This window comes from Sturnira hondurensis, unplaced genomic scaffold, assembly GCF_014824575.4.
Source record: "Sturnira hondurensis isolate 20B ecotype Veracruz unplaced genomic scaffold, ASM1482457v3 Scaffold0013515, whole genome shotgun sequence".
NCBI classification, from domain to species: Eukaryota; Metazoa; Chordata; class Mammalia; order Chiroptera; family Phyllostomidae; genus Sturnira; species Sturnira hondurensis.
In genome coordinates this window covers 1,066,743-1,089,815 of record NW_028086146.1, presented here as the reverse complement: position 1 = coordinate 1,089,815, position 23,073 = coordinate 1,066,743, and the positions used below count along the sequence as shown (strand labels likewise).

At 40.1% G+C, this 23,073-nt stretch overlaps 1 protein-coding gene across 2 annotated transcripts in view; it reads right to left on the bottom strand.

The window, feature by feature from the left end:
- Positions 1-12,288: 12,288 nt before the first annotated feature.
- Positions 12,289-23,073, bottom strand: part of CEMIP2 (cell migration inducing hyaluronidase 2) — a 73,548-nt gene continuing 62,763 nt past the window's right edge. For both annotated transcript variants that reach the window (XM_037061679.1, XM_037061678.1), the window contains exons 21-24: positions 19,940-20,038; positions 17,321-17,475; positions 14,661-14,764; positions 12,289-14,320 (exon numbers count right to left, since the gene is read on the bottom strand). In XM_037061679.1, the coding sequence (XP_036917574.1) occupies positions 14,124-14,320; positions 14,661-14,764; positions 17,321-17,475; positions 19,940-20,038 (555 nt within the window). In that variant the 3' untranslated portion in view covers positions 12,289-14,123. The remainder of the gene's footprint in view (positions 14,321-14,660; positions 14,765-17,320; positions 17,476-19,939; positions 20,039-23,073) is intronic.

Here is a 23,073-nt window from a genome sequence, read left to right as displayed (position 1 = left end):
TAATTACATTTGCAAAAACTCTATTTCCAAATAAGGTCACATTCACAGGTAATTGGGGTTAAGACTTGGGCAGATCTTCTGGGAGAACACTAAGCAACCTTATGAAACATGAGAACAAGGATTCTCCCTTTTCCTCTCTTTTATTCCAGGAATGGTGCCAGGCACCAGAAATCCGTATATGAGTAAATCAGTGCCGTCCCTGTCTCCATGCTTACAGTCTGTTCTTCACCTTCCCTACTGCAAAAGCCCTGCAGGAATGGTCTCCTAATGTTTCTCCCAGCCTCAAATCCAAGTGGTGTCTGATTTGGAGAAAAAATCCTGCAAATCCTATCCTTACCAAAACAGGCAAGGTTATGCTGCAATACCACATAACCACTGTGTTCTAGCGTCTTCCCTAAAAAATAGCTGAGGCTCTCATCTACGCCACTCTCACTCAAGGGCCAGGGCTCACGCTTCCATAATGGCTAAGGCAGGACAAGGGTCAACAACAAATTTCTTAAATTTGTCAATTTGTCAAAGAATTTGTCAATTCTTTACCCAGAATTGACACATGTCATTAGCAATAGTCAAAGTAATTTGTGTGGTCCTGGGTAACTTCAAATGCAGGGAAACCCAATTCTAATACAGGCTTAGAAGTAAGAACTGGAAATATTCTGTGAATAGTTCTCATAACTACCACAATTGTTCTGTTTAAATGTCCTCAGTATATCTCACCTGCCAATTGAAGTTTATACTCCAAAGCATGGCATTCCAGGCTCCATATAGAAACCCCAATTTTAATTTTCAGGTTCATTTCCCCCTCTTCACTGCCACATATGTTCCCACTACACTAAATATGCCTGATAAATATTCCTTGCCATGCCCTGCTCTCACTGGCCTCCAGGCATTTGTTCACAATGTTCCTTGTACCTGGAACAGCCTTCGTCCTTATTCACTCTCCAAGCTTTTTTCTTAAATGTCACCTCCTCTTCGAAGTCATCTCCTTAGGTAAAGTTAACTCCTCCATCTGTGGTCTTATTACATTTTTATATACCTCACTCCTCCATTGATTTATTTACTTCAAGAAGCAAATCCTGCGCCAGGCACTATGCCACAATAGAGAAAAGAGCATAGCCCAAGTCCTTGAGTGCTTAGTTTGCACGGGGGGGGGCAAAGAAGTAACAGGCAAGGAACACATGCAGAACTACACAGGCCGCTGTGGGAGAAGTGTGTGGTGCTCTGGGCGTCCCTGGCATGGGGACAATTTCCTGGAGGATATGACAGTTGAACTCGGGGCAGTGGAGGGAAGGCATGCACCAGCCAAGAAAAGCAGTGAGGAGGAGAAATATCCGGGTAGAGAGAAAAGCATGCGTGAAGCCTAAAGATGAGAGAACATGTGGTGCGTTTGGAGAACTGAAAATATTTCCTTAAGAAACAAAGGGGAAATATGTGTCACAGACCGTAAAGCCAGTGGAGGGCTGCAACCTCGTTCTTGAATTGGAGAACAAGTCAGTACGTCCTACTTTCAGAATTCATCGGGGTAACTGGCTCCTGCATTTGGCCTCCTTGATCTATCAGCGTCTGAAGGGGATTCTCCTCCTTGTTCCACTACCTCCTAGCATTGCATGTTTTCCCTTTTTCCAATGCATTGTTTGTTTAACATTCTATTAGTGTTCTGTCGATAATATTCTATCAACATGCAATATTAATATTGTTGTATCAACTTTGGGGGTTAGTATATAATTTTCTTTTTCATGTCATTTTTAAATCATTCTACATTATTTTGTTTAATGCGTGTCTACCTATAAATAACTTACAGGTGTGTTTTTTTAGTTGAGGTATAATTGGTATATAAGATTATATTAGTTTCATGTGTACAACATAATGACTTGAAATATGTACTGCAAAATAATCACAATAAGTTTAATCTACATCTGTCATCAAACATAGTTGTCGATTATATTTCTTGTTATGAGAATTTTTAAGATCTACTCTCCTATAGATTTTATTTTTTAATCCAGACAGAGATTTCTGTGTCTACTATTTAGAAAAGTGAGTGTGACCTGCATTGAATTATTGTAATTATCAATATATTTGAATTGATTTCTACCATATTTGGGTTTTTTTGTTATTCATTCTTTCTGGGTTTTTTTTTCTTTTTTACTCTCTTTCATTAAATAGGTTCTTCAGCTGCTTTCTTTTCACTTTCTAGCTTGGAAGTTATGCATTTTGATTATTGTTAGCATACATACTGACATTTATAATATATTGGCAAAGTCAAAGTCTGTCTGTATCTCTTTACTGATAAAGACAAGAACCTCACAGTAAATTCTTTTGCCTCATAACTTTCAGGTTTTTATGGAGTATTGCACCTCCAGTTTGTTTTCAAGCAAACACAAATACCGTCACATTTGTTATTTTAAGGAAAGCACTTTTTAAAAATTGTGCTCAATGTCTTACTGCATCCTTTGTTCATCGGTTATTTTATACCTCACACCTTCACACTGCCGCTACCTTTCTTCTTTCTCAGGTATAGTCCCCGTGGCTGTTTTGAGTGCACTCTCAGGTCTTTGGATCTGGGTCTCTTGAGTGTGAGCCAGCATTTAGAAGGTCCCTCTGGGCCTCCATCCACAGTCCTCATCTTGAAGAGGCAAGGAATCCAGGAGCAGATGAAACATCCATCTGCACGTGCGTTTCTTGTCCTGTCCCGGACCATGTTCCAAAGATCCTGGACCCCGGGATCTCCTGCCCCGGCGGCATGGGTTAGGGGCTGGGTTGCACTATATGTTTCTGGTCCCCATGGAACGTTAGCTCCTGCTCTTTGAACTAGTCCCTTCCTAGGTTCCAACATGTATACATTTTCCTTCATTCTTTTTGAGCTCAAATCTGGGTGTGTTAATACGAAAAACAAATGATCTAATAATTCTACATTTTGAGGAGAAGGGTTGTTAAGCAGAGGGGAAGCTAAACTGTGTATGTGCTAAATCAACTGCCTTAACCTTAATTTTAAATGCAAATTAAATGTAAAATTTATGTGAAATAAAAATTTATTGAATCACATTGTTTAATTTGAAAATAAAATTAAATTACTGTACATTAAGTAATCCTCTTACTGTGGCCCAAATTGTACCTTGGGCTAGGTATGATAAACTCCACAACCTAGGGCAAGTTACTCTATCTCCCTGAGCTACAATTCTCTTAACAAGATTCTGGTGGGTCTGTACTTAGCGTCTCCTTTCCAAAAAGTATGGCACAGAAAGAAGGGAGAAAAGAGAATAACTTTGCAGGTGAGAAACCTGACAAACACACCTCTACCAGGTGATCAAGGCTATCACATCAAAGGTGATGCTGTGTTGATAATACACACTCTGGGCACCACGTGGTGAGAATGCGACTTACCTCCATGGCCTTCTTCTCCAAGCCCAGTCCAACCATGAGAAAAATATCAAATAGGCTCCCGTGAAGAACATTCTACAAAATACCTGACCAATATAACTCAAAACTGTCAAAGTTATAAGAAAAAAAAGGGGAAAGTCTGAGATGCTGCTACAACTTAGAGGAGCCTGAGGAAACAAATAAAGAAATAATACATTTACATAGTATCCTAGACGGGGTTCAAGAATACATAAAGGACACTAGGTAAAAACTAAGATAATCTGAATAAAACATAAATGTCATGTAACATATAAATATTAGTTCATGTAGCAAAAGTACCAGTTAATGAAAGATGGTAATAATAGGAGAAAGCAGATACAGGGTATGTGGGAACTTTCTTCACTAGCTTCACAATTTTTCTATAAAGTTTAAACAATTCTAAAATCAAAAGTTCATTTTAGAAGATCTTTTTAAACAAAATAAAGAAAAAGATTGGATGAGATGCTCTTTAGAAGACTACTTAGCCTCAATATTCTGATATCTAAACACAAAATAACAAATCTCCTAGGTTGGCAAGAGTAGAAAGAAAATCTGAGATAGGAAATTGGATCAGGTGCCTTCAACAATAGGTTTGTATTCATAATCATCATGTATTATTTCATATGTATTCATCCGTACCTTGTCTACCCAGCATCACATTTCTAGTTATATCTGTATTGATAGTTAGGCAATAGTCATTCCATTTAACCGAAGTATAGCAGTCCAATGTGTGAGTAAGTATAATGTATTTATGTGGTCCCTCAGCGATGAAGGTTATTTCCAGTTTTTCGCCCATATAAACACAGAAACAAATATCTCCACACATGTTTTCTTGCATGCAAGAGCAAGAAATTCATAGCTATCCATCTAACTAGGGTTGCTTGTATACAAAGGTATCAGATACTGCCATATGATGTCCAAAGCATTTGTACTGTTTACTTTCCAGTCAGTAATGTATCCAAAAATTTCATTTTTTCTACATACTCATGAACTATTTAAATGGTATCTCACTTTTTAAATGACATTTCCCTAATACTCACATAGTTAGACCTGACTCTCAGGTTTTCCATTCCATGACCTGATTATGGTTAATATTTCCCAATGTTTCCTTGGTTTGCTTTTGTTTTCCTTAATGATTTGGAGATCTTTATCTATTTTAGATACTAATCTTTGCTGGTTATACTTGTTACAAATATCCAAGTTTGTTTACGGTATCTTTTGTCAGACAAAATTAATTAAATGCAACCTAGTAGAAATTTGGTGGGGGGGGTTCGTTATTTTTTAATATATTTAAGATATCCTCTTAATTCAAATGTCACAAATATATTGTACATTTTCTCTAAAAGTTTTATAGTTCTACTTGTCACACTTAAATATTTAATTCATATGAATATTTTTCTTTTTTTATATTTTATTTATTTATTTCTAGAAAGAGGGGAAGGAAAGGACAAAGAGTGGGAGAGAAACATCAATGTTTGCTTGCCTCTCATGTGTCCCCTACTGGGGACCTGGCCTGCAACCCAGGCATGTGCCCTGACTGGGAATCAAACCGGTGACCCTCTGCTTCACAGGCCCGAGCTCAATCCACTGAGCTACACCAGCCAGGGTTTAATCCATATAAATTTTATTCTTCTTAATAGTATGAAATAGGGATCTAACTGCATTTTTTCACGTGGAAAACCAATTATTCCTTATTTATTGAATAGTTCATCCTATTCCCATTGATTGTAATACCACCTTTGCAACAAGTGGACTATTTCTGGGTGCCACGTTTCATTCTACTGTTTAGGCTGCTTATTTAAATGCAGATTTCTGGGTTTTGACCAAAGATTCTAATTCAGTCCATCTAGAATGGAGACCATGGATCTGCAATTTAACAATAAACCCCACGGTTCCAATGGAAATGGCCTAAAAATCACACTTTAAGTCCTGGGCTTTGAAAAACTATAAAGAATGGCAGAGCCCGTAATGTTCCATAATGGGGATTCCTCCCCCTTTATAACCTGTTCTTTTCCATGCGTTACCTGAAAACTTAACATTCACTAGTGACAGCCCGTTTCAAGGCAATTTGACTCACACTAGTCTAATTGCAAAGGCTAAACCCTTTCTCTCTGAACTTAGAAACTCATTCCAAGAAAGTGTGTACATCTAAATAGCTACCTTCCCCATGGTGTTTAAGAGTAACTTAACTTCACCCTTAACTTCACTCTACCTACTACCCACAAAGACTCTCTCCCTGACTAAACATAAATCAGGCTCCTCTGGGTCCTCTTTCTGACTAGGCCCCTGACCTTGGGTTCTGGCCTTGACCCATTTAGTCCAGTTTTAGCAAGAATCCTGGTGGGTTGGTCAGTTTAGGGAAATATCACTCATCTTTGATACCTGATCAAATTCCTCATCCTCAGTGTCAGAATTTTATCACCCTGGATCTGCTGCCAGCAAAATTCCTGGCGAACAGAATCCCTCCAAACCCAATGCTTCCTCCTGGTAAGTTGCCATCCGCCAATCCCTACCTTGCTCCTTGGCTATCCATCTCCATTTGTCCTTGTATTCCAAGTTGAGCTGAATTGTGTGTCCTAGTACAAAACTCCACAGTAATAGCCGCTTTCCATAGAGTCTGCCTTGCCATATTTAACAAGTGTCCTGAGTTTTGTTGTTGCTTTTTACCACCGCACAAACCAGTATAATAGTCTCTATGCAGCCCTCATCAAGATAATTTTTGTAACAGCACCAGAACCAAAATCTGCATTTAAATTATGAGGTTTTTGACACTTGGGTGAAGTGCACTTCAAACTCTCAATTATATAATTACAAAACAAAATCGTGTTTCAGGGAAACCTACTTATCTTTAACATAAAATTTATGTCACCACATAGTTAAGTGTGAAAAAGAGAAACAAAACAGACACAGGATTTACAAATTTGGACTATGCCGACATTGTGAAGAATCTTTTGTTAATAAGCAACACAATACATATTTTTATACACATTTCAAAAATGATGAAATGTAAAACATACAATAAAGATTTGCAGTGTTAGGACTTTAAGGTCAGAGTGTTGAAAACTAAAGTTCAGTAGCATAGAACACTAAGTTCAAGGTCATAGTGATAAAGACTTTAAATTCAAGATTGTAGTGATGATATCCACACAACAAACTGGTTATCTTTATGCTTCATACTAGTTATATGTCTTTTATAAGCAGATAAAATAAAAGACTAAATAAAATTAAATAAAATGCTATTTTAATCAGATATGTAGCAGCGATATAGGGATTAAGTTTATAATTTAGAAGTTGACTATTCCAAATATCTAATAATTATACTTATCAATAATTTAATCTAATTATTTTAGATATTAAATTAAAAATGTATAACTAAAATCAACAAATTAACTAACTTTAAGGGATTGGAAACAAGAGCCAGAAAGTACAGAGTGTGGGGGAGGAGGAGCTTTACAGTTTTGAGTATTCAAAATACAAAGTTTATTTTTTGTTATTATTTATTAATTATTGTATGATTTTCCTTACAAACAACTATAAATTAACTTTTTCCCCACCCTGTAGAGATCGTCGATGTAATAAACTTACTCCCCCTTCACACGCAGAGAAAAATGTGTTTGTAATTGACTTTCTTCCTCTGGATGAAACTGTGCAGGAAGCCCCTAATCCTCGTGACTCCTAATCTTGTTTATGTATCATTTATCCACTTGGATCCTTACTTAGCCTGGCTGGCATATGTTTTCAATATAAAGCTGCAACAAAGGAAAGCTATAATTACTAAATCTCTTCCTTTCAGCTATTAAAAAAGGTGATTTACAGAAATGCAAGACACTGCAAACAAAGATTTTCCAGTGCTCACAGAACACAGCTTCCAGGAAGATGCTGGGATAAGTACGCTTTCTTGTGGCCAAGACCCTGGGTCTGGAATCCAAATGGATTATATGTTTCCAAGCCAGGTAGGGTTACTTGTGTAGTTTCAGTGTTCAGGAGCAAAATCACAGTTTTATCCATAGCCTTCCTGAGGATGATCAGGAGGGACTCCGTTCCAACACAAGTACTCGTATCCTGTAGATGGTACTGACTCTATTACCCAGTAAATGCTTATTCAGTCTGTGGATTTTCCAGGTTTGTAACTTCCTCTCTGACGGATGGCATCAGCCTCATACGTAGGTGGAGTACGCAGGAGGGCAAAATTGCTTTAAAAACAACCAAATCAGATAAGCAAAACTTCCAGCAACATATTAGTTTTCACATTACAGACACTGTAAACAGATATAAAAATAGCATGGTTACCTAAGAGGGAAATTTGTTTCAGATGTGAGGACTGACCTGACTTGGAATTAGTTTAGCAAGAGCTAAGGGTCCTGAATGTCAAACACAGAATATGTGAGCAGTGGTGGGGAGTAAAAGTACGAGGTCTGGGAATGTGGTCTTTCCTGGTGTAGTAAGGCTGCAGCAGTGGACCCTGGGCAGTAAGGAGGGGATGGAGGTGCAACCAGGAAGAAATGGGGTGCGGAAACATGGGAAAGTTGGTTGCCGAAGGCATTAGTTTTCCCAGTCCTCTAAGCCAGGTTCAGCTTGTCATATGAATCGGCTTTGAACCATTTCATTGCATGTGCACATATTTCCTATTTGATAAGAAAGAGTGAAAATGTGGTTGGTTAAAGTACTGAGAGCTCATAAGAAATGAGTTTTTAACTCTGTGTTAGTTTACGGTAAAAGGGATTGGAAGAGACAAACTATTAGCTGAACTGAGGTTTTCCCTGCCGAGAATGAGGAACAGAAGACTGCACACAGCAGCTGCAGAACGGGGTGCAGCCACATGTTTTGGTTTCAGAGTTGCCTTTCCACATTTCCTAGCTCCAGCCCACACGGCTGGTTTACTGAGGGCATGCCTGCAAACCTCAGGGAGTGCTCGAGCCAGCTCCCTAAGCCAGCACCGCCTGGCCTGAGGTCCTGTTTTCGAGACACCGACAACTGAGTGTGGGAAATGTGTTAAAAGCAGGGCAAGGGCTTTCACAGGGTATTCTCAGTGGTTCCCAAATCTGGCATAATCTCGGAAGTTTGTTTTGAAAAATGCATATTTTCCAATCCTCAGCCCTTGAAAAATGACTGAATTAGAATTCACAGATGTCTGGAAAACTGATTTTTTTTACCTGGGACTAACCACCCAGGTATTGCCAATGACAAGCCTCGTCTGGGCACCATGACTATTTTAACTTAACGCCCTTTGTAACTTTACAAAAATATTAGTAGTCCCATTGTATAGATGAGAAAGCTGAGGATCTGCAGTAGAAAACCTCTCAAAAGTGACACCCCTGGTAAAGAGCCTTAGCTGGCATCCAACTAAGGTTGGTGACCAAAGCATCTACCACACACACCTACAGCAGCAGACTGTACAGGCACTTACTTCCCTGTCTCGAATCCTCTGACCACTCACATGTACATTTGAGAAGGGGACAAGTTTTGGCTGGTCTTGCTTCTGTCAGAAGTCCTCCTCTCCACGTGGGAGCTACTGATGCTCCCTGCCTCCTGAGATTTGCAAATCCTACCTTCTCCCCCATCAGGAACCTATCTGACTGGAGCCTTCCTCCCTCAAGAACTGGGTGTTTTTGATCAATATAAGTTGGTGGGACAAAGTAAACTTGCCAGGCGCTCCCAGGCAGTGCAGCACCCTCTTTCCTGGCAAAGGTCAATTTTATTATCCCCCAAGTCCATCCAACCACCTCCCACCTCTGCCATGAAGTTCATGTATTGAAAGGCTTTGCTTCTAAAGTAAACTGATTGTATGGGATAAATGATCCTACCTTTAAAAAAATCTACAATTACCAATCAGTGCTTTGATGAATGTGAAGTAACTAAGGTGGGTAGAGTTCCCCCAAACTGTAAAAACTTTAAAGTGGGTATATCTAAAAGCTAAGAAGCCTATGTCTTTGTTAGTCTGCACAGCCTGATGTGGCTCTATCGGCATTTTCCTTTAAACTCCTTAGAATAATAAAAAGAACTTACAGAAAACGAAGGACGGCTGGGATTTCATTGTAGGAATAACTGTAACTAACTAATGGAATCAGACTGACAGTGAGAGTTCAGACACAACGGAGAGAGGACTTCACTACGGGCCCCAAACCTTTGTCCCAGTACCAGGCATATACCATGCATGCTGTGCCTCAGACCTGCCCTGCACTGGTCACAAAGAATTCTGGGGAAAACAGTGGAGAATGGAGCCACTGGGGTTTAAAAAAAAACACAACATTCAGATTTGTTCAAATGTGTTCTCTATTTAAGGAAGAGGGAAAGAAATAACAGGGGTTCATCACTGTGGGGTTCTCAAACTTTATTGTTCCTCAGAAACACTTAGGAAGCTTGTCATAAAATGCTATTGCCAGCTTCAAACCCCAGAGACGCCAATTCTCCAGTCCGAGCTGTGACTTAGGATTCTGTTCCACTTCTTCATGCATTCATTGGTTGATTCTTGTATGTGCCCTGACTGGGGATCAAAACCACAACCTTGGCAAATGGGGAAGATGCCATAACCAACCGAGCTACCTGGCCAGGGCAGGCTTGGAGTTCTGCATTTTCCAATAAGCACCTTGGATGATTCAAACTGCAAGTTTTCTCCTTAACCTTCTATTTTTATAAATTCTCAAACCTTAGGAAAGTTCCAAGAACAGTACAATGAACACCAGTATACCCTTCGCTGAGATCAGGTCAGCAAACTTTTTCAGTAAAGGAACACGTAGTAAATATTCCAGGCTTTGCAGGCGGGCCATATAGTCTCCGTGGCAACTACTCAAATCTACCACTGCAACATGGACGTCGGTCAGCAGGCGAGCAAATGAGTGTGCCTCTCTTTCCCATGTGACTATTTATGGACGTAGTTTTCACATCATAAATTACTCTTTTGACTTTTTCCAATATGTTGTAGTTAAAGATGTAAAAGGCTTTCGAAGCTCAAAATTGGTACAAAGAGTCGGGGACAGGTCTGGCCTGAATGGGTAAGCGTGGCAACCCCTCGGCTTGTCTCAGAATGGGCTTTAAATCAGTTATCGCTTTCCACATCCAAACTAGTCACATTGTCCATCTTTAGGAATTTTAAAAAGCAAATCTATGAAGTTATTCTCCCACCTCTTTGTCATATTTTCACATACAACATTTTGCTGCTTGCTACGGCTGGTATTTTGGGATGTCCTGTGGGGCACAGTCCCTCGTGTATGTCATAGTTCAGTCGTTCTCTAATTTTATCACATAAAAAAGTGTGAACGCCCTTCCCCAAAACACCAGTGCCAAATTAGCATCCTTTTTTCAGCTTCTCTCTCATGTTGAAGATAAATTAGGGTAAAAAAAAAAAACAACCTCTACATCTTCTCAAGGACTCCAGTGATCCAGCGAGACATGAGCACCATTTTGTCATTTGTGAACAGGGAGTGGGGAAGCCTTTCCTTAATGTTTTCCTCTCCGACCTTAAGCTGAAAATTTGGTCCAGTCCAGAATGTCTGCTCGCATTTCTAGCAGACTGAACTATGACCAAGCAAGACCAACAGTAATACAAATCTGTTACCCAAGTATTCCCACTCAGTCAACACCTCTAGGGGAATTTTTCGTTATTAAACATATCCTAAGTATCCGGAACCCAGAGAGAATTCTGGAGGATGAACTCCAATGCTGCAACATGAAAACAACAAACACTGTCACAGTGGAATCTAAATATGTAACTGCTAGGACCACCTGGAGAAAAAAAAAAACAAACACTCACTGAATTAACTAAGCGCATTCCTGCTCACTGAAAAGCCTTTCAACCGGGCTTGTCCAAACATTACCTCATCTCTCAAAGAATGAGCACCTAGTTATCCGAAACATTCAAGCCTCTATCCACCACCTCCTATCCCATCCCTCCTGAAAGCAGGGTAACGCATTTAATGGCTTGAGGATGTGTTCTCTTCTGATGAAACTAGAGAACAGAGGAGTCATAAATACTCCCCCCGACCAGCCCCGTCCATGTCTAAACATCAGCTTAGCGGTTGCTTTGGAGTCTTCTTCTGTGAGACCGTGTGTCTGCCTTTCATCTTCTCACAAGCACTCTCTTCCAGCCTCTGAAGATAATATATGGCATGCTGGTCCAGGTGGACAGGCAGGAATCTCACAGCAAAGACTCAAAACCCGACTTGCTGGCTTATGAGAGGGCCCTGTGTTTCTCATCAGCTGGCTCATTTGTGGACGGCCACATTTCTGGAGCTCAACCAATTCTTAGACATTACCTTTGAATATATTTTCTCAGTGGAAATGAAACAGATCGCCAGCTCCCAGGTGCCTAAATGTGTATATTACTTTAGATGTCCAATTTAAGGGTTTGAGGCAATTAAGGACTGAAAACTGTATCTAAAAGCTCTATTTAAAAAAAAAGGATAGTAAAATGCTTTGTTTAGGGCTAGGAGTTCTGTAACACAGGAATCGCGAATAAAAATAATAGATAAATGTAATTTTGTTTTCATCACAAAAAAATTACAGACCGAAGCAAAACAGTGGGCCTATTATCCCAGTGCAGCCGTCCCTGAACCCGGCTGCAGGTTAGAGTCACCAGGGAGCTTTTAAAAAATTCCAGGGCCCAGGCTGCACCCCGCACCAATTAAATTTGGATGGAGGGGGTGGGGGTGGGGTAGCACCCTGGCCGCCATATTTTTTAAAGCTCCCAAGTGATTTCAATTATGCAGCCCAAGTTGAGTGTCTCTGCATCAGAGAATAATTCCTATGCTTTTGAAGCTTAGTCTTAGAAAATCCGCTTAGTGGACATTTCCCCCTTTCTAATTTCTGCTGGTAACTTCTTTATGGCTGGAATATGGAATTTAAAAGTGATAGACTGACTGACCGATTGATTGCTAGATAGATAGTCAGACACACATATAAAAAATACATGCACACATATTTTTATTTATTTAACTTAGGACTTGATACTTAGCATATAAATCAGAAAAACTGAGTGCCTCAGAACTGTATTACATATTCTCTCCAAATCTTTAAAGAGCCAAACTCTAAAAACACACATAAAAATATTTAAGTCATAAAAAACACACACACATTCGAACTAATCACCTTCAGGAACCATGATCCAATAATATATTTAAAAGGTAAGATCTCACTCATCAATATACAAAACAAATAAAGAACAACAACAACAAAAAAAAACCCCTAAACTTTGATTAAGACTTGTGCCCTTAGGAAGAGCACTTACAGTTAGAAAGGTTTATCGGTGGCACTTTGAGGTAGCATATTTTGTAAAGTAACATAAGTCACAGAGCTGCTCTGCAGTTTCTCCTGGACACAAGGGAGAGGCCATCAGCCATAGCTCTTGGTAGACGAAAGTAATTTTTGTCTGTACTCATTGCCAACGTCAGCCTGAACACACTTCCTACTATCTCACTGCGGCCATTCTTCCACCACACTCCGTGCACTGTGGGTTTAGGGGAAGGTAAAGGCATTTTGATGCTTCTTGACTCTTGGTGCAGTTGTGTCCCAGGCCAGGAGCCAATCTCCTCTTGCCACACGCAACCCTCATTGACGGGAGGTGCGCGCACCCAGGGGAAGGGAAATAGGCCATCGTGGCACCTTTTAAAATTGGCTCTAACAAGTGTGTTAAAAGTGCCTGACTCCTCTAAGGCTATGAAGACATTCATTTCTTAATGTTCCCTCTACGACAGGACCCTTAAAAGGCTCTTCCTTTTTTCTCCCCCTGAGTGCAATATTTTGGGGTATCATTAAGCTTTCTGCAGTTTTCTTGGCAGGATGGTGAGCAGAAAAAGCTTTTAAAAAATCTATACACAAAAACAACTACAAAAAACCTGGATGCAGGAGCAACTCTAAGAACAGACTTCTTTTGTGCAAGTTGAAATGATGAGTTTAATGTTCAGGAAAATGGCCTGCTTCTTTTAAAAAAGAAAAAAAAAGGCTAAATATTCAGCTCAGCTCTGCATTTTAAATACAAATGTACAGTCAAAACAGGTTAAGGATTAAAGCTGCAAAAATGGTCCCCACAACCTCAGACCTTGGTGTAGGTCAAATTTTTGCCCAATGGTCACAGACCAAAGGGATGTCTGATCCTTAAAAGCCCTTTAGTCCCAATGTACTTCCTGTTGGAAAGTTGATTTCTTAGAAGGAATCGACATACAAATGAATAAAAATAGCACATGTCCAGGCAAAAAAGGGCATGAGCTGGGCCTGAGTTGCCAGTTAAATCTCTATCATTCGGTATCATATAAAATACTCAAAGGCTGCCCAGAACTGGGGCCCAAAGCATCGCTGAACATGCAGCCACCCAAGTCAACTGCTGACCCAAAGTCCATGACACACTGAGCAATAGACTTCAAGTATCCAAGGTGCTACGAAGAGCCAGAACTCTCTCGGGGACTCAGGCTGACTCCCAGAAGCCCCCACCCCACCAGACCACATGACATCCCATAATACAGGAGGTGAAGCACTGCTTATGGTCTCTACAAAACACTGGGGTGGAAGGTGAGGAATAAAAGAAACACCAGCCTAGAAAATACAAATAAATTCCTTAACATTTTGTACAACTAGAAGGTGCATGAGCTGGTATTCAAGCAATCACTTTAAACTCTTTTCTCCCCTTCTGTATCAAACAGGAAAATGGTTCCATTGGGTTAACAGTGTCATTTTAAAATGCCATAAATTAAATAAGTTAGTTCACATTTTTCCCCCAGCACTTAAGTTACAGTTAGTCTCTAATGTGCTTTTGAAATTTGCTTTAACAGCTCCAGGTCTCTCCTGTGGACAGCGCCGACTCTGTGGCAACCGTATTCCTCCAGCTGCAAAGGTATGAACTGTTCCAGCAGCCCCAGGCCCTGTCCAGCAGGACTGGTAAACAGCTTAGTCCATGATGGTTTAGAGTTTCCACTGAATCCCAAAAATATGGTACTCCCTAAAAAAAAAAAGAAAAGAAAAGTTCAATTTGTATATCTCCTAGTTTTAGGCAAGATAATGTCAGAGGTGAACAAAACAAAGTTGGCTGGCTATAAAACAAAACACAAAAAAACTACACTTCCTTACGTCAGCAAATAAATGCTTACCACCCACCTTATGTCCTAAATAGCAAACCACATCCCAACACACTTCCTCTAACACAGTCTCCTTATTTAGAAAGAATTTTCATGATACGTACTCTAGCAAAACAAGCTCATGAAAATGGGCTGGTACCTACATTCCACCATAAAAAATGAGCTGGCATTACAAGAACCTCATAGAAGAATACAAATACAAACCTTTGTTATAAAGATGAGCTGGTTTGGCTAATCCCAGAGGTACTAATGAATCTGAAATATTCAACTGCTTTATTTCTCCTCTTGTGCTCAACAGAACAACAGACCTATATGTACAAGTTAGAAAAATTAGAGCAAATTTCAGTAATTTAGCATGTATTTACTGGGTTCTTTTCTGAAGTGTATACAGTAGGGCAGCAATTTTCAACCTTTTTCATCTCATGGCACACATCAACAAACTACTAAAATTCCGTAGCACACCAAAAAATGTACTCATATTTTTTTGCCAATCTAACAAAAATATAGGTATAATTTTGATTCATTCACCCTTGACACTTATTGTTGTGTTGGCTTTTTTAAAAAAATTGACAATCTGAAGGAAAAGAGGTCAGTGTGCTTGACTCAATGGTCAGGTACTACCTGTTTTAAAAATTCTTGTGGTTCACCCATGTGCTGCAAGCTGAAAATCACTGCAGTAAAGAAGAGAAATACTAGATAAAAACAGAATTCAAAACAAAACAGAAGGAACACAGATGCCTTTTTGTTCCCCCTATTACAAGATCCGACCTCCTTGCCCCACCTAGAACGTACATTGCTATTACAAGAGGTCTCTTAATGTAAGAAAAACAAGTTATTTCAGGTCAGTTGACATAGTGAATGCTTGGGGCACAGACCTTGTACAGAATAAACTATTGTAACAGGGGAAGCTAGTTTTGTCTGTTTCAGGTGCTCTATTAATCTACTTATTAAGCAAATGGATAAACACCAATTCTAGAAAGAAACAAAATGAAGTCAATTCCCCATGGTTTGCTTTAAATTTCCATCTTCATTATGCAGTATATCAACACAAATACTCAAGATTTATTTGTGGATTCTCTCTTGCGACCTCTCCTCTACCAATTCCACACCAGCTTAATCACTGTGACTCCATGGTTTATTTTAATATCTGATAAAATAAGCCCCTTGTATTAGTATAATTGGTTTAAAAATTATATTTTTGAACTTTCCCACATTTATTCTTCCAGATAAACTTCAGTATCATACCTGAAATACAATAGAAAAGTACCTGATTAGGACACTACCGGAAGTTAGTTAAATTTCTATTTAATGGAGATAGAGTGACATATTTACAACATTAACTTTTCCACCTAGAAAAAAGTCTCTCCATCTTTTCAACTCTTCTATATGATTTAGTTGAGCATGTGTTTTCTCAATTCATTTTGACATCTCTTATTAAGATTCTTAAGTTTTACGTTGGTGTGGGTTTTTGTTAAAGTCTTTCTAACAGTAGCAGTGACTAAATGCAGAGTCAGACCAGAGGTCTGACTATAGCCACCCCGAAGGCCTGACCTTCTTCAATGGGTCACAGTGACTCTGGGTCCCATGTGATCACTTACAGCCCCCCCCCCACATCCCACATGTGCTCAGTTTCCCTAGAAGTCACAGCCAGTTGCCCAATAACTTCCTAACACTTTGTTAAGACACTGTACATACAGAACAGTATTCCTAAGTGTACAGCACATTAAATTTCTGCAAACTAAACATACTGAGTAACCAGCACTCCGATCAAGAAACAGCACACTACAAGTAGCTCAAAAGCCTTCCCTGTGTCTCCTTTCCAGAAACAACCCAGTGACATGTCAATGAGTTGGTTGTAACTTATAAATCTGTAGGGTACCTTGCAGGATGATCGTGTTGCCCTAAATATTTGTGGTAAGATTTATGTACTGGATTGTTGTAGGTGGAGTAGGTACATGACTTTTTAACATTAGGAAAAAATCTTTAAATCCTTAAAGAAAATAGAGGCCTTGGAAAGGAATTCTGTATAAGTGCCTTAAACCAGATAGAGCTATATGTACACACTGAATATGACACTCAACTAATCCAATGGCTTTATCGGATTTACCGAGATCCGGCTCTGTGTAAAGTAATGTGTAAAGACTGCAAAGCACTGGATCAACTGAGGTGATTCAAAAGCGAGAGGGGCCTTTAATCCCTGGGAAGTGTATCTTCTTCCCTTAGTGGTTTTACTACATGAAGGCTCGTGAGTAAATCAACACCTGGAGCAAAGCCAAGGAAGCAAAAAGAAATCTGAATTTATTTCCTTGCCTCCGGACAGGGTCTGACCAACTCAAAATAAGTAAGTAAGTAAATAAGTAAATAAATAAATAAATAAATGTGTGTTTCTCTCCTGTGCACTTTTCTTCAGAAACCAAGACAGAAAAATTAATCAGACTATGGCTATTAAAAAAGACCACACACTCATCCACTTAAGAACAATTTACTCTTTTCTAGTAACTTCCAAGTGGCGGAGGTGATGACTTCCCATGCCACAGTCTCGGTGCATTGCTGTTTGAGGTCCCATCAGTGGAACAGACAGCACAAAGGTAAAACTCTAATAATTGCTTTAAAATGATAATGAGCCTTCTCTGAGGGAGTTGGGTGCAATGTATTGATACATAAACTTAAGCTCTTGCTATTGATAAGCAGAGGTTTACAATGATAAGAAGCTTACAGGCATCAATCTAAGATGAGGAAGGAATAAAAACCTTCCCAGAGTCCCAAATGCCCACAGGTTAGGGCAGGTAAACAAACAAAAGCTCAGAGCAAACCAGGTACCACCTTTAATGTGGCTTGTCCCTCTACGAGCAAGTTCCACCTACCTTGGAGGGATGCCTGTTTTTAAATATTCCTTGAGGAGACTGATATCAGCAAGAGAGAAAAACTTTTTTTCCACCAATCGGAAGGGAACGCTGCAGGCGTCCACAATGAGGAGGAAGACACCCGCACTCCGGAAGGGAAAGTCGGTGCCGTTGACCTGAGAATACAAAGGTGTCGTCACTGTTTCAGCATCCCCAGGATGACTTGTCTTTCCAGCCTTACCCCCGTCTCTTAACCCACACACCAAATCACTGCCAGGAGTCAGATTCTGTGTTGTATTTACTCTTTCTGCCAATATTTGGAACTGTGCTGTGTCCTCGGAGACTTGGCTTTGACTGGACTATACTGACTGGGTAGGATGCTCTGGGCACAAGCTGGCAGCCCACACTCAGCTGAACAGGGTGACTCTCCCTGCAGGTTCAAGGGCTTCACTCTCACACGCACGCTCTTTTACTGGAGTCAAAGCTTTTCAACTCAGTGACCACAAGGCAGCCTCGAACCTGCAGCTCCACTCACTTATTGTCACATCGGTTCATAAAACATACAACCCCCTCACATCGGGACCATCGGAGGAGCCAGATTGCCTCATCTCCTTCCTTTCATGTATGGCTGGTCCTTTGAAATCAAGGTGGAAGGTGGTAATTTCACAGGAGTTAAGCCACAAATATATTTTCAGTCATCCTCTTTAAAGTAATTGTCTGAGGCCTTTTCAAGAAAAAGGAACTCTAGACATATCCAAGTATCATTAATTCCTCAGCCAAAAAGGAAGAAAAAAAACTTACCAGATTGAAACATGATTCAACACTGTTTAAATTGTGTAAAATTATAAACTACGCTAAAAGCTAACAAAGAAGAAATACTCTCAGCATTACCCCTGTCCTTGCCTGGGGAAATTACATTCAAATTTTATTCCTAATCATTATTAATCTCCCAGGAAGCAAAATGGTCTTCTAGCTGTGTTTAAATTGCTCTAATTCAGAAGATGATTCTGGAAATGCTTGCAGTAAAGTGCAATTTTATATTTGGAAAGACTGGAAGTGATGCTCTTATTTTAAAAAATCTGAATACTTAAAATTAAAATACATTTGAGAAAAAATAGAAAATAATCTTCAACTCGAACTGTCCTCTTGAAAAGAACCACCTCCCCCCAAACTTACTGCTTAAAGGAAACACCAAACTGTCCTTGAAAACAAAATAAAGCAACGCCATGTCCCAGCAAAGACTGTTCAGGTAATGCATCTGAAAAGTACTGGTGGCAAATGACCAAAAAGTGTCCTATGACTTTTCTAGGGTCCCAGGCACCTTCTGTACAGCACCAGAATTAGGCAGTGTCTTCAGACCCTCGGGCATAGGCGTAATGACTAGCTGTATCGTGGTGATGCCACTGCAAGGTTCTAAATGTGGAGTCACCCAGTGGCACACCTGGAACTGATCTATTTATTGTACGCCAACTGCGCTGTAACTTCAGTATTTTACCTAGTGACCTAGTGGAGCAGCGAGCACTCAGCGCTTGCTTCCCTTTCTACAACCGACTCCCACCAGATCTTCAGAGCTTATGCATCTTACTCAACTGAGCTTTACGTCTGTTGATTAATAGCTCCCTACTTCTTCCTCCCTGCTAAGGGGGAATACTCTTAATTCGGAGATGTTAAAGAGTCTAATTTATGTTCTGGAGATGGGGGGTAGGGATGGTGGCACAACCATATGAATGTGTTTTGTACCACTGAACTTTCCATCTATTTAAAATGAGGAGGATGGTGAATTTTATGTTATGGATATTTTAACACAATAAGAAATTAAGAAAGAAACAAAGACAATTTTTTCCACATTTATGTGGACATGTAATTGTGTTGCCCATGACTTTAAAAAACAAACAGAGCTCCTGAAGAGACCACGTGAGACTGGGCCCAGGCCCTGGCTGGACAGAGCTAGATGGCTAGACACCTGCTCCCCAAAGAGCCCGTTATATGATGGCTCTCTCTGGTCAACCCGACTTTGACCAGGCCGTGTGTCAAGAGCCAGTTACCTCTGGCCAGCTTGCCCCTTAGCCCAAATTCTAATGCTGATACCAAGGCTTGGGCCTATACTTCAATTAACCCCTGCAGGAAAGACAGCCGATACCCTGAATCTTCACTCTCCTGGTCTTAAAAGATGGGGGCCCGGCAACCTCAAACTAACCGGCCAAGGAAAAAACTTAAAACTCATTTCCAACATTTTTAACAAACAACTTGAAAGCTCCTTCTAAATTTCAAAAATCAAAGTTAAACACAGTTTCCTACATTTTGATTGCCTGTGGCAATTATTTTTTAACCAAAGATGCCTTTTCTTTTTTAGAAATGAAATTGGGGTCACCTGTTACACTGTTAATGAATGAAAAGTAACGTGAACAGTTTAACATTTGCCTAAAAGTTATCAATAAATACAACCTACTGAAAAAACTGTAATATATTTACCTAAAAACATAAATGTCTAGAAGGTATAAAGACCTCTATTGTATGGCTTGTCCCCAATAACCAAAAACGTGATTACAAACAAGCCGTTGTTCCCGGAAATAATCGTGTCACTGGGGTGAAACATAAAAGCCAGAAGCTAAAGCAGTCTACACGCCAGAAGGTACTTACAGAGATAACCGATCGGTCTCCGCGCTGAGTGTCCGCCTTACTGGGTGACTGGAATTGCACAGGGAGGTAGCTTTTATGAGGATCACTAGTAAATACCATCTAAACAGGAAAGAAGTACCATAATGAAGTCAACTGTGTTCTCCTCAAAGAGGGCGCCTCAGTATAAACTCAATCACAACAAATGAGTGGGGTTTTGCCCCCTCTCAACTTTTTGCACCTATTTCATGACCTGGAATTCTTGACATAGGGTTTAATACGAGGAGGGCATGTTCCTCATTGTCTGAACCAACACCAGTCTCAAATCATTGTGATCTTGTTAATAAAATCAATTCTACAAAGGACTAAACAAGTGTGTTTTGTATTTACATCTTTGTAAACATTTTACGCAAATCTTTTCAAAGGTCCTTTTCAGGCCAGTTATCCCGAACTGGGACTCAGTCACTCCAGGACTAAGGAAAAGAAGTATAGATGACAAGTTTAAAAACCGTTAGTAGCCTTGTGCATCACCAGGTCTAAATTCCTCTGCCTGGCCTGCCAAGTGTCACATAAATCCAGTCACACCCAGCACACAGGCTCCTATTTCCCACTGTCCCATCACGTTCACAGACAGGGCAGTTCCCTCCTTTTCCCACAAGCGCTTGACCTCCTTTCCTGACCCTCTGCCTTGGCAGATGCTGTTTCCTCCACAAAATGTCCTTCCCTGTTTCCTTCTTCTCTTCCAAGTTTCACTCCCAGTTTCCAAGTCTCCTAGCTCCTTCCTAAAGGCTCTCTTATCATTCAAAAGCCCTCTTAACTCTCCCATAAGAGAACCTAAACTCTTCAGGTGCTCTTGGACCTAAAGCATATGTCCTCCTTGATATTAGCAACTTCATTGAAAGGGCAACTAATCACTCGGATACTAAGTATTCTAAAGCTGGATGTTTCTTTGAAGTCTCAGGTTTGGGGTCAAACATTCATGTGATTTTTCCCTACTTAGTTCTAATAGACGAGGTCTGTCAGGAAAAAGTCCAGCCACTGTTAATATAACGAGAATGGTTTGCATGACATCAACATAACCTGGCAGCCAAGAGAGGACAGGAATGTGCATGCGTGAACCATGATGAATTAATGGTACTAGTCAGTGGGGGCGGTAGCCACCATTAAGTGAGCATGTGTACTGTGTGGCCATTGCATTTAAAATGACTGAGTGAGGAGAGCAACAAAACCTGTATCCAATTTTGTGCTAAGCTTGCACATTCCTCCATGGAAACTACTCAGATGATTCAGAAGGCCACACCTATGGACAACTGGTGATTGGCAGCTTTGTCACAGCAAAGTGCCCACTCACACATCACGCCTCATGCAGAGTTTTTTGGCCAAACATCAAATGACCCCGGTGACTCAGCCCCCTTAGAGCCCAGATTTGGCACCCTGAAACTTCTGGCTTTTCCCAAAACTAAACTCACTTTTTAAAGGGAAGAGATTTCAGGCCACTGATGAGACTCAGGAAAATACAATGGGGCAGCTGATGGCAATTGGGAGAACTGTGTGAAGTCCCAAGATGTCTACTGTGAAGGGAACTGAGGCACCACTGTCCTATGTACAGTGCTTCTTGTGTCTTGTATCTTTTTTAATAAATATCTGTTTCACATTATATGGCTGGATACCTTTTGGACAGACCTTGTATGTTTTGTTTTTGATATTCAACCCAAATTTCCCCTCAAATTTCCAAGTAAAAGAGATGTCCCCAGATGCTTCAAATACTTTGCAACTGTACAAAGTCAGTAATCACTGCATTTTAAAAAATGAATTGCAATCAATGCTTCAAGCACAAAGAATAAAAAATGCTAAATATTAACGCATGGGACCATTTAACAAGGTAGGCCAATGATGATTAAATAGTTTTATGTTTTAACATTTATTATAATTATAATTATAAATTAGATAAAGTCTTCTCAGTAAAGAAGGACTTTCTCTACAAACTCAGCTAATGATTTAGGCTGGAGCATTTACTTCTCCACAAAATCAACTATAAATGCCACTTTAACTGTCAAAACACTGCATGGGATAGGCAAGAACTCATATAAACTTCTTCAGGTCCACGGCTTTTTGTTTGTTTGTTTGTTTGTTTGTTTGTCTGTTTTAGTTGAACTGGAGAAAGGAGGTGGCACAGGGATATGAGAGTATAACTGATGGTGAGCTGCACGCCGATACTCATCACATACAAGAAGCACAAATCCATGTTCCTTCGCCTCTCTATGGCACCAGTGGGCAGAAACAAATGAGGAAGGTGAGAAATAAAGAACCTAAGCAGTGAAAGAATTTTTGTGTTCTAAAACCACTTAGAATGGAAAAATTTAGAGGTTTCCTCCATATTAATAGGCAGTGTGTGTTACTGTGGCAATTTTTGCTTTTAAAAAAATGATCTAGTCCAGTGCAGTTCCGATGTGGACATGTATCAGATCCCCCCGCGGGACTTTTTAAAGCACAGACTGCTGGCCCCACCCCACCCCCAGTATTTCTGGTTTAGTACGACTGGCACTGGGTCCAAGAATCATCAGGTGATGCTGCCGTTGCTGGTTAGGGGACCACACTTGGAGAACCACTTTCCTTAACCCATATTTGTTTATACAAAGATTAAGTATTAGTTAGGGCAGTAATAAGTCTATACTTCTTTCGCACTTGGAACTGATCTGACTTCCTTTGGAACCCCATGCCTGATTTTAAGTCATATTTTGGATTTACTTTCATTGCCATGCTTCTTCAAGAAACAAAAGAAGTCCATCTACTTAAAAATATGTCAGGAGAAGCATTTCACATCTAACCAGGGTCAGTGTGTACTTTTAATTACAGGTAAATGTAATAGCAGATGCTTCAAAATGAAGAGTGGCTTTCCACCTTCAAAAAAAAAAAAAAAAAACAGCCCTGGCTGGTGTAGCTCAGTGGATTGAGTGTGGGCCTGCAAACCACATGATTGAGGTTCGATTCCCAGTCAGGGCACATGCCTGGGTTGCAGGCCAGTTCCCGGCAGGGGACTCACCAGGAGAAACCGTACATTGATATTTCTCTCCTTCTCTCCTTCCCTTCCTCTCTAAAGATAAATAAATAAAATCTAAAAAAACACAATTTCCAAGAGCTGCATTTTCAGGAGAGAA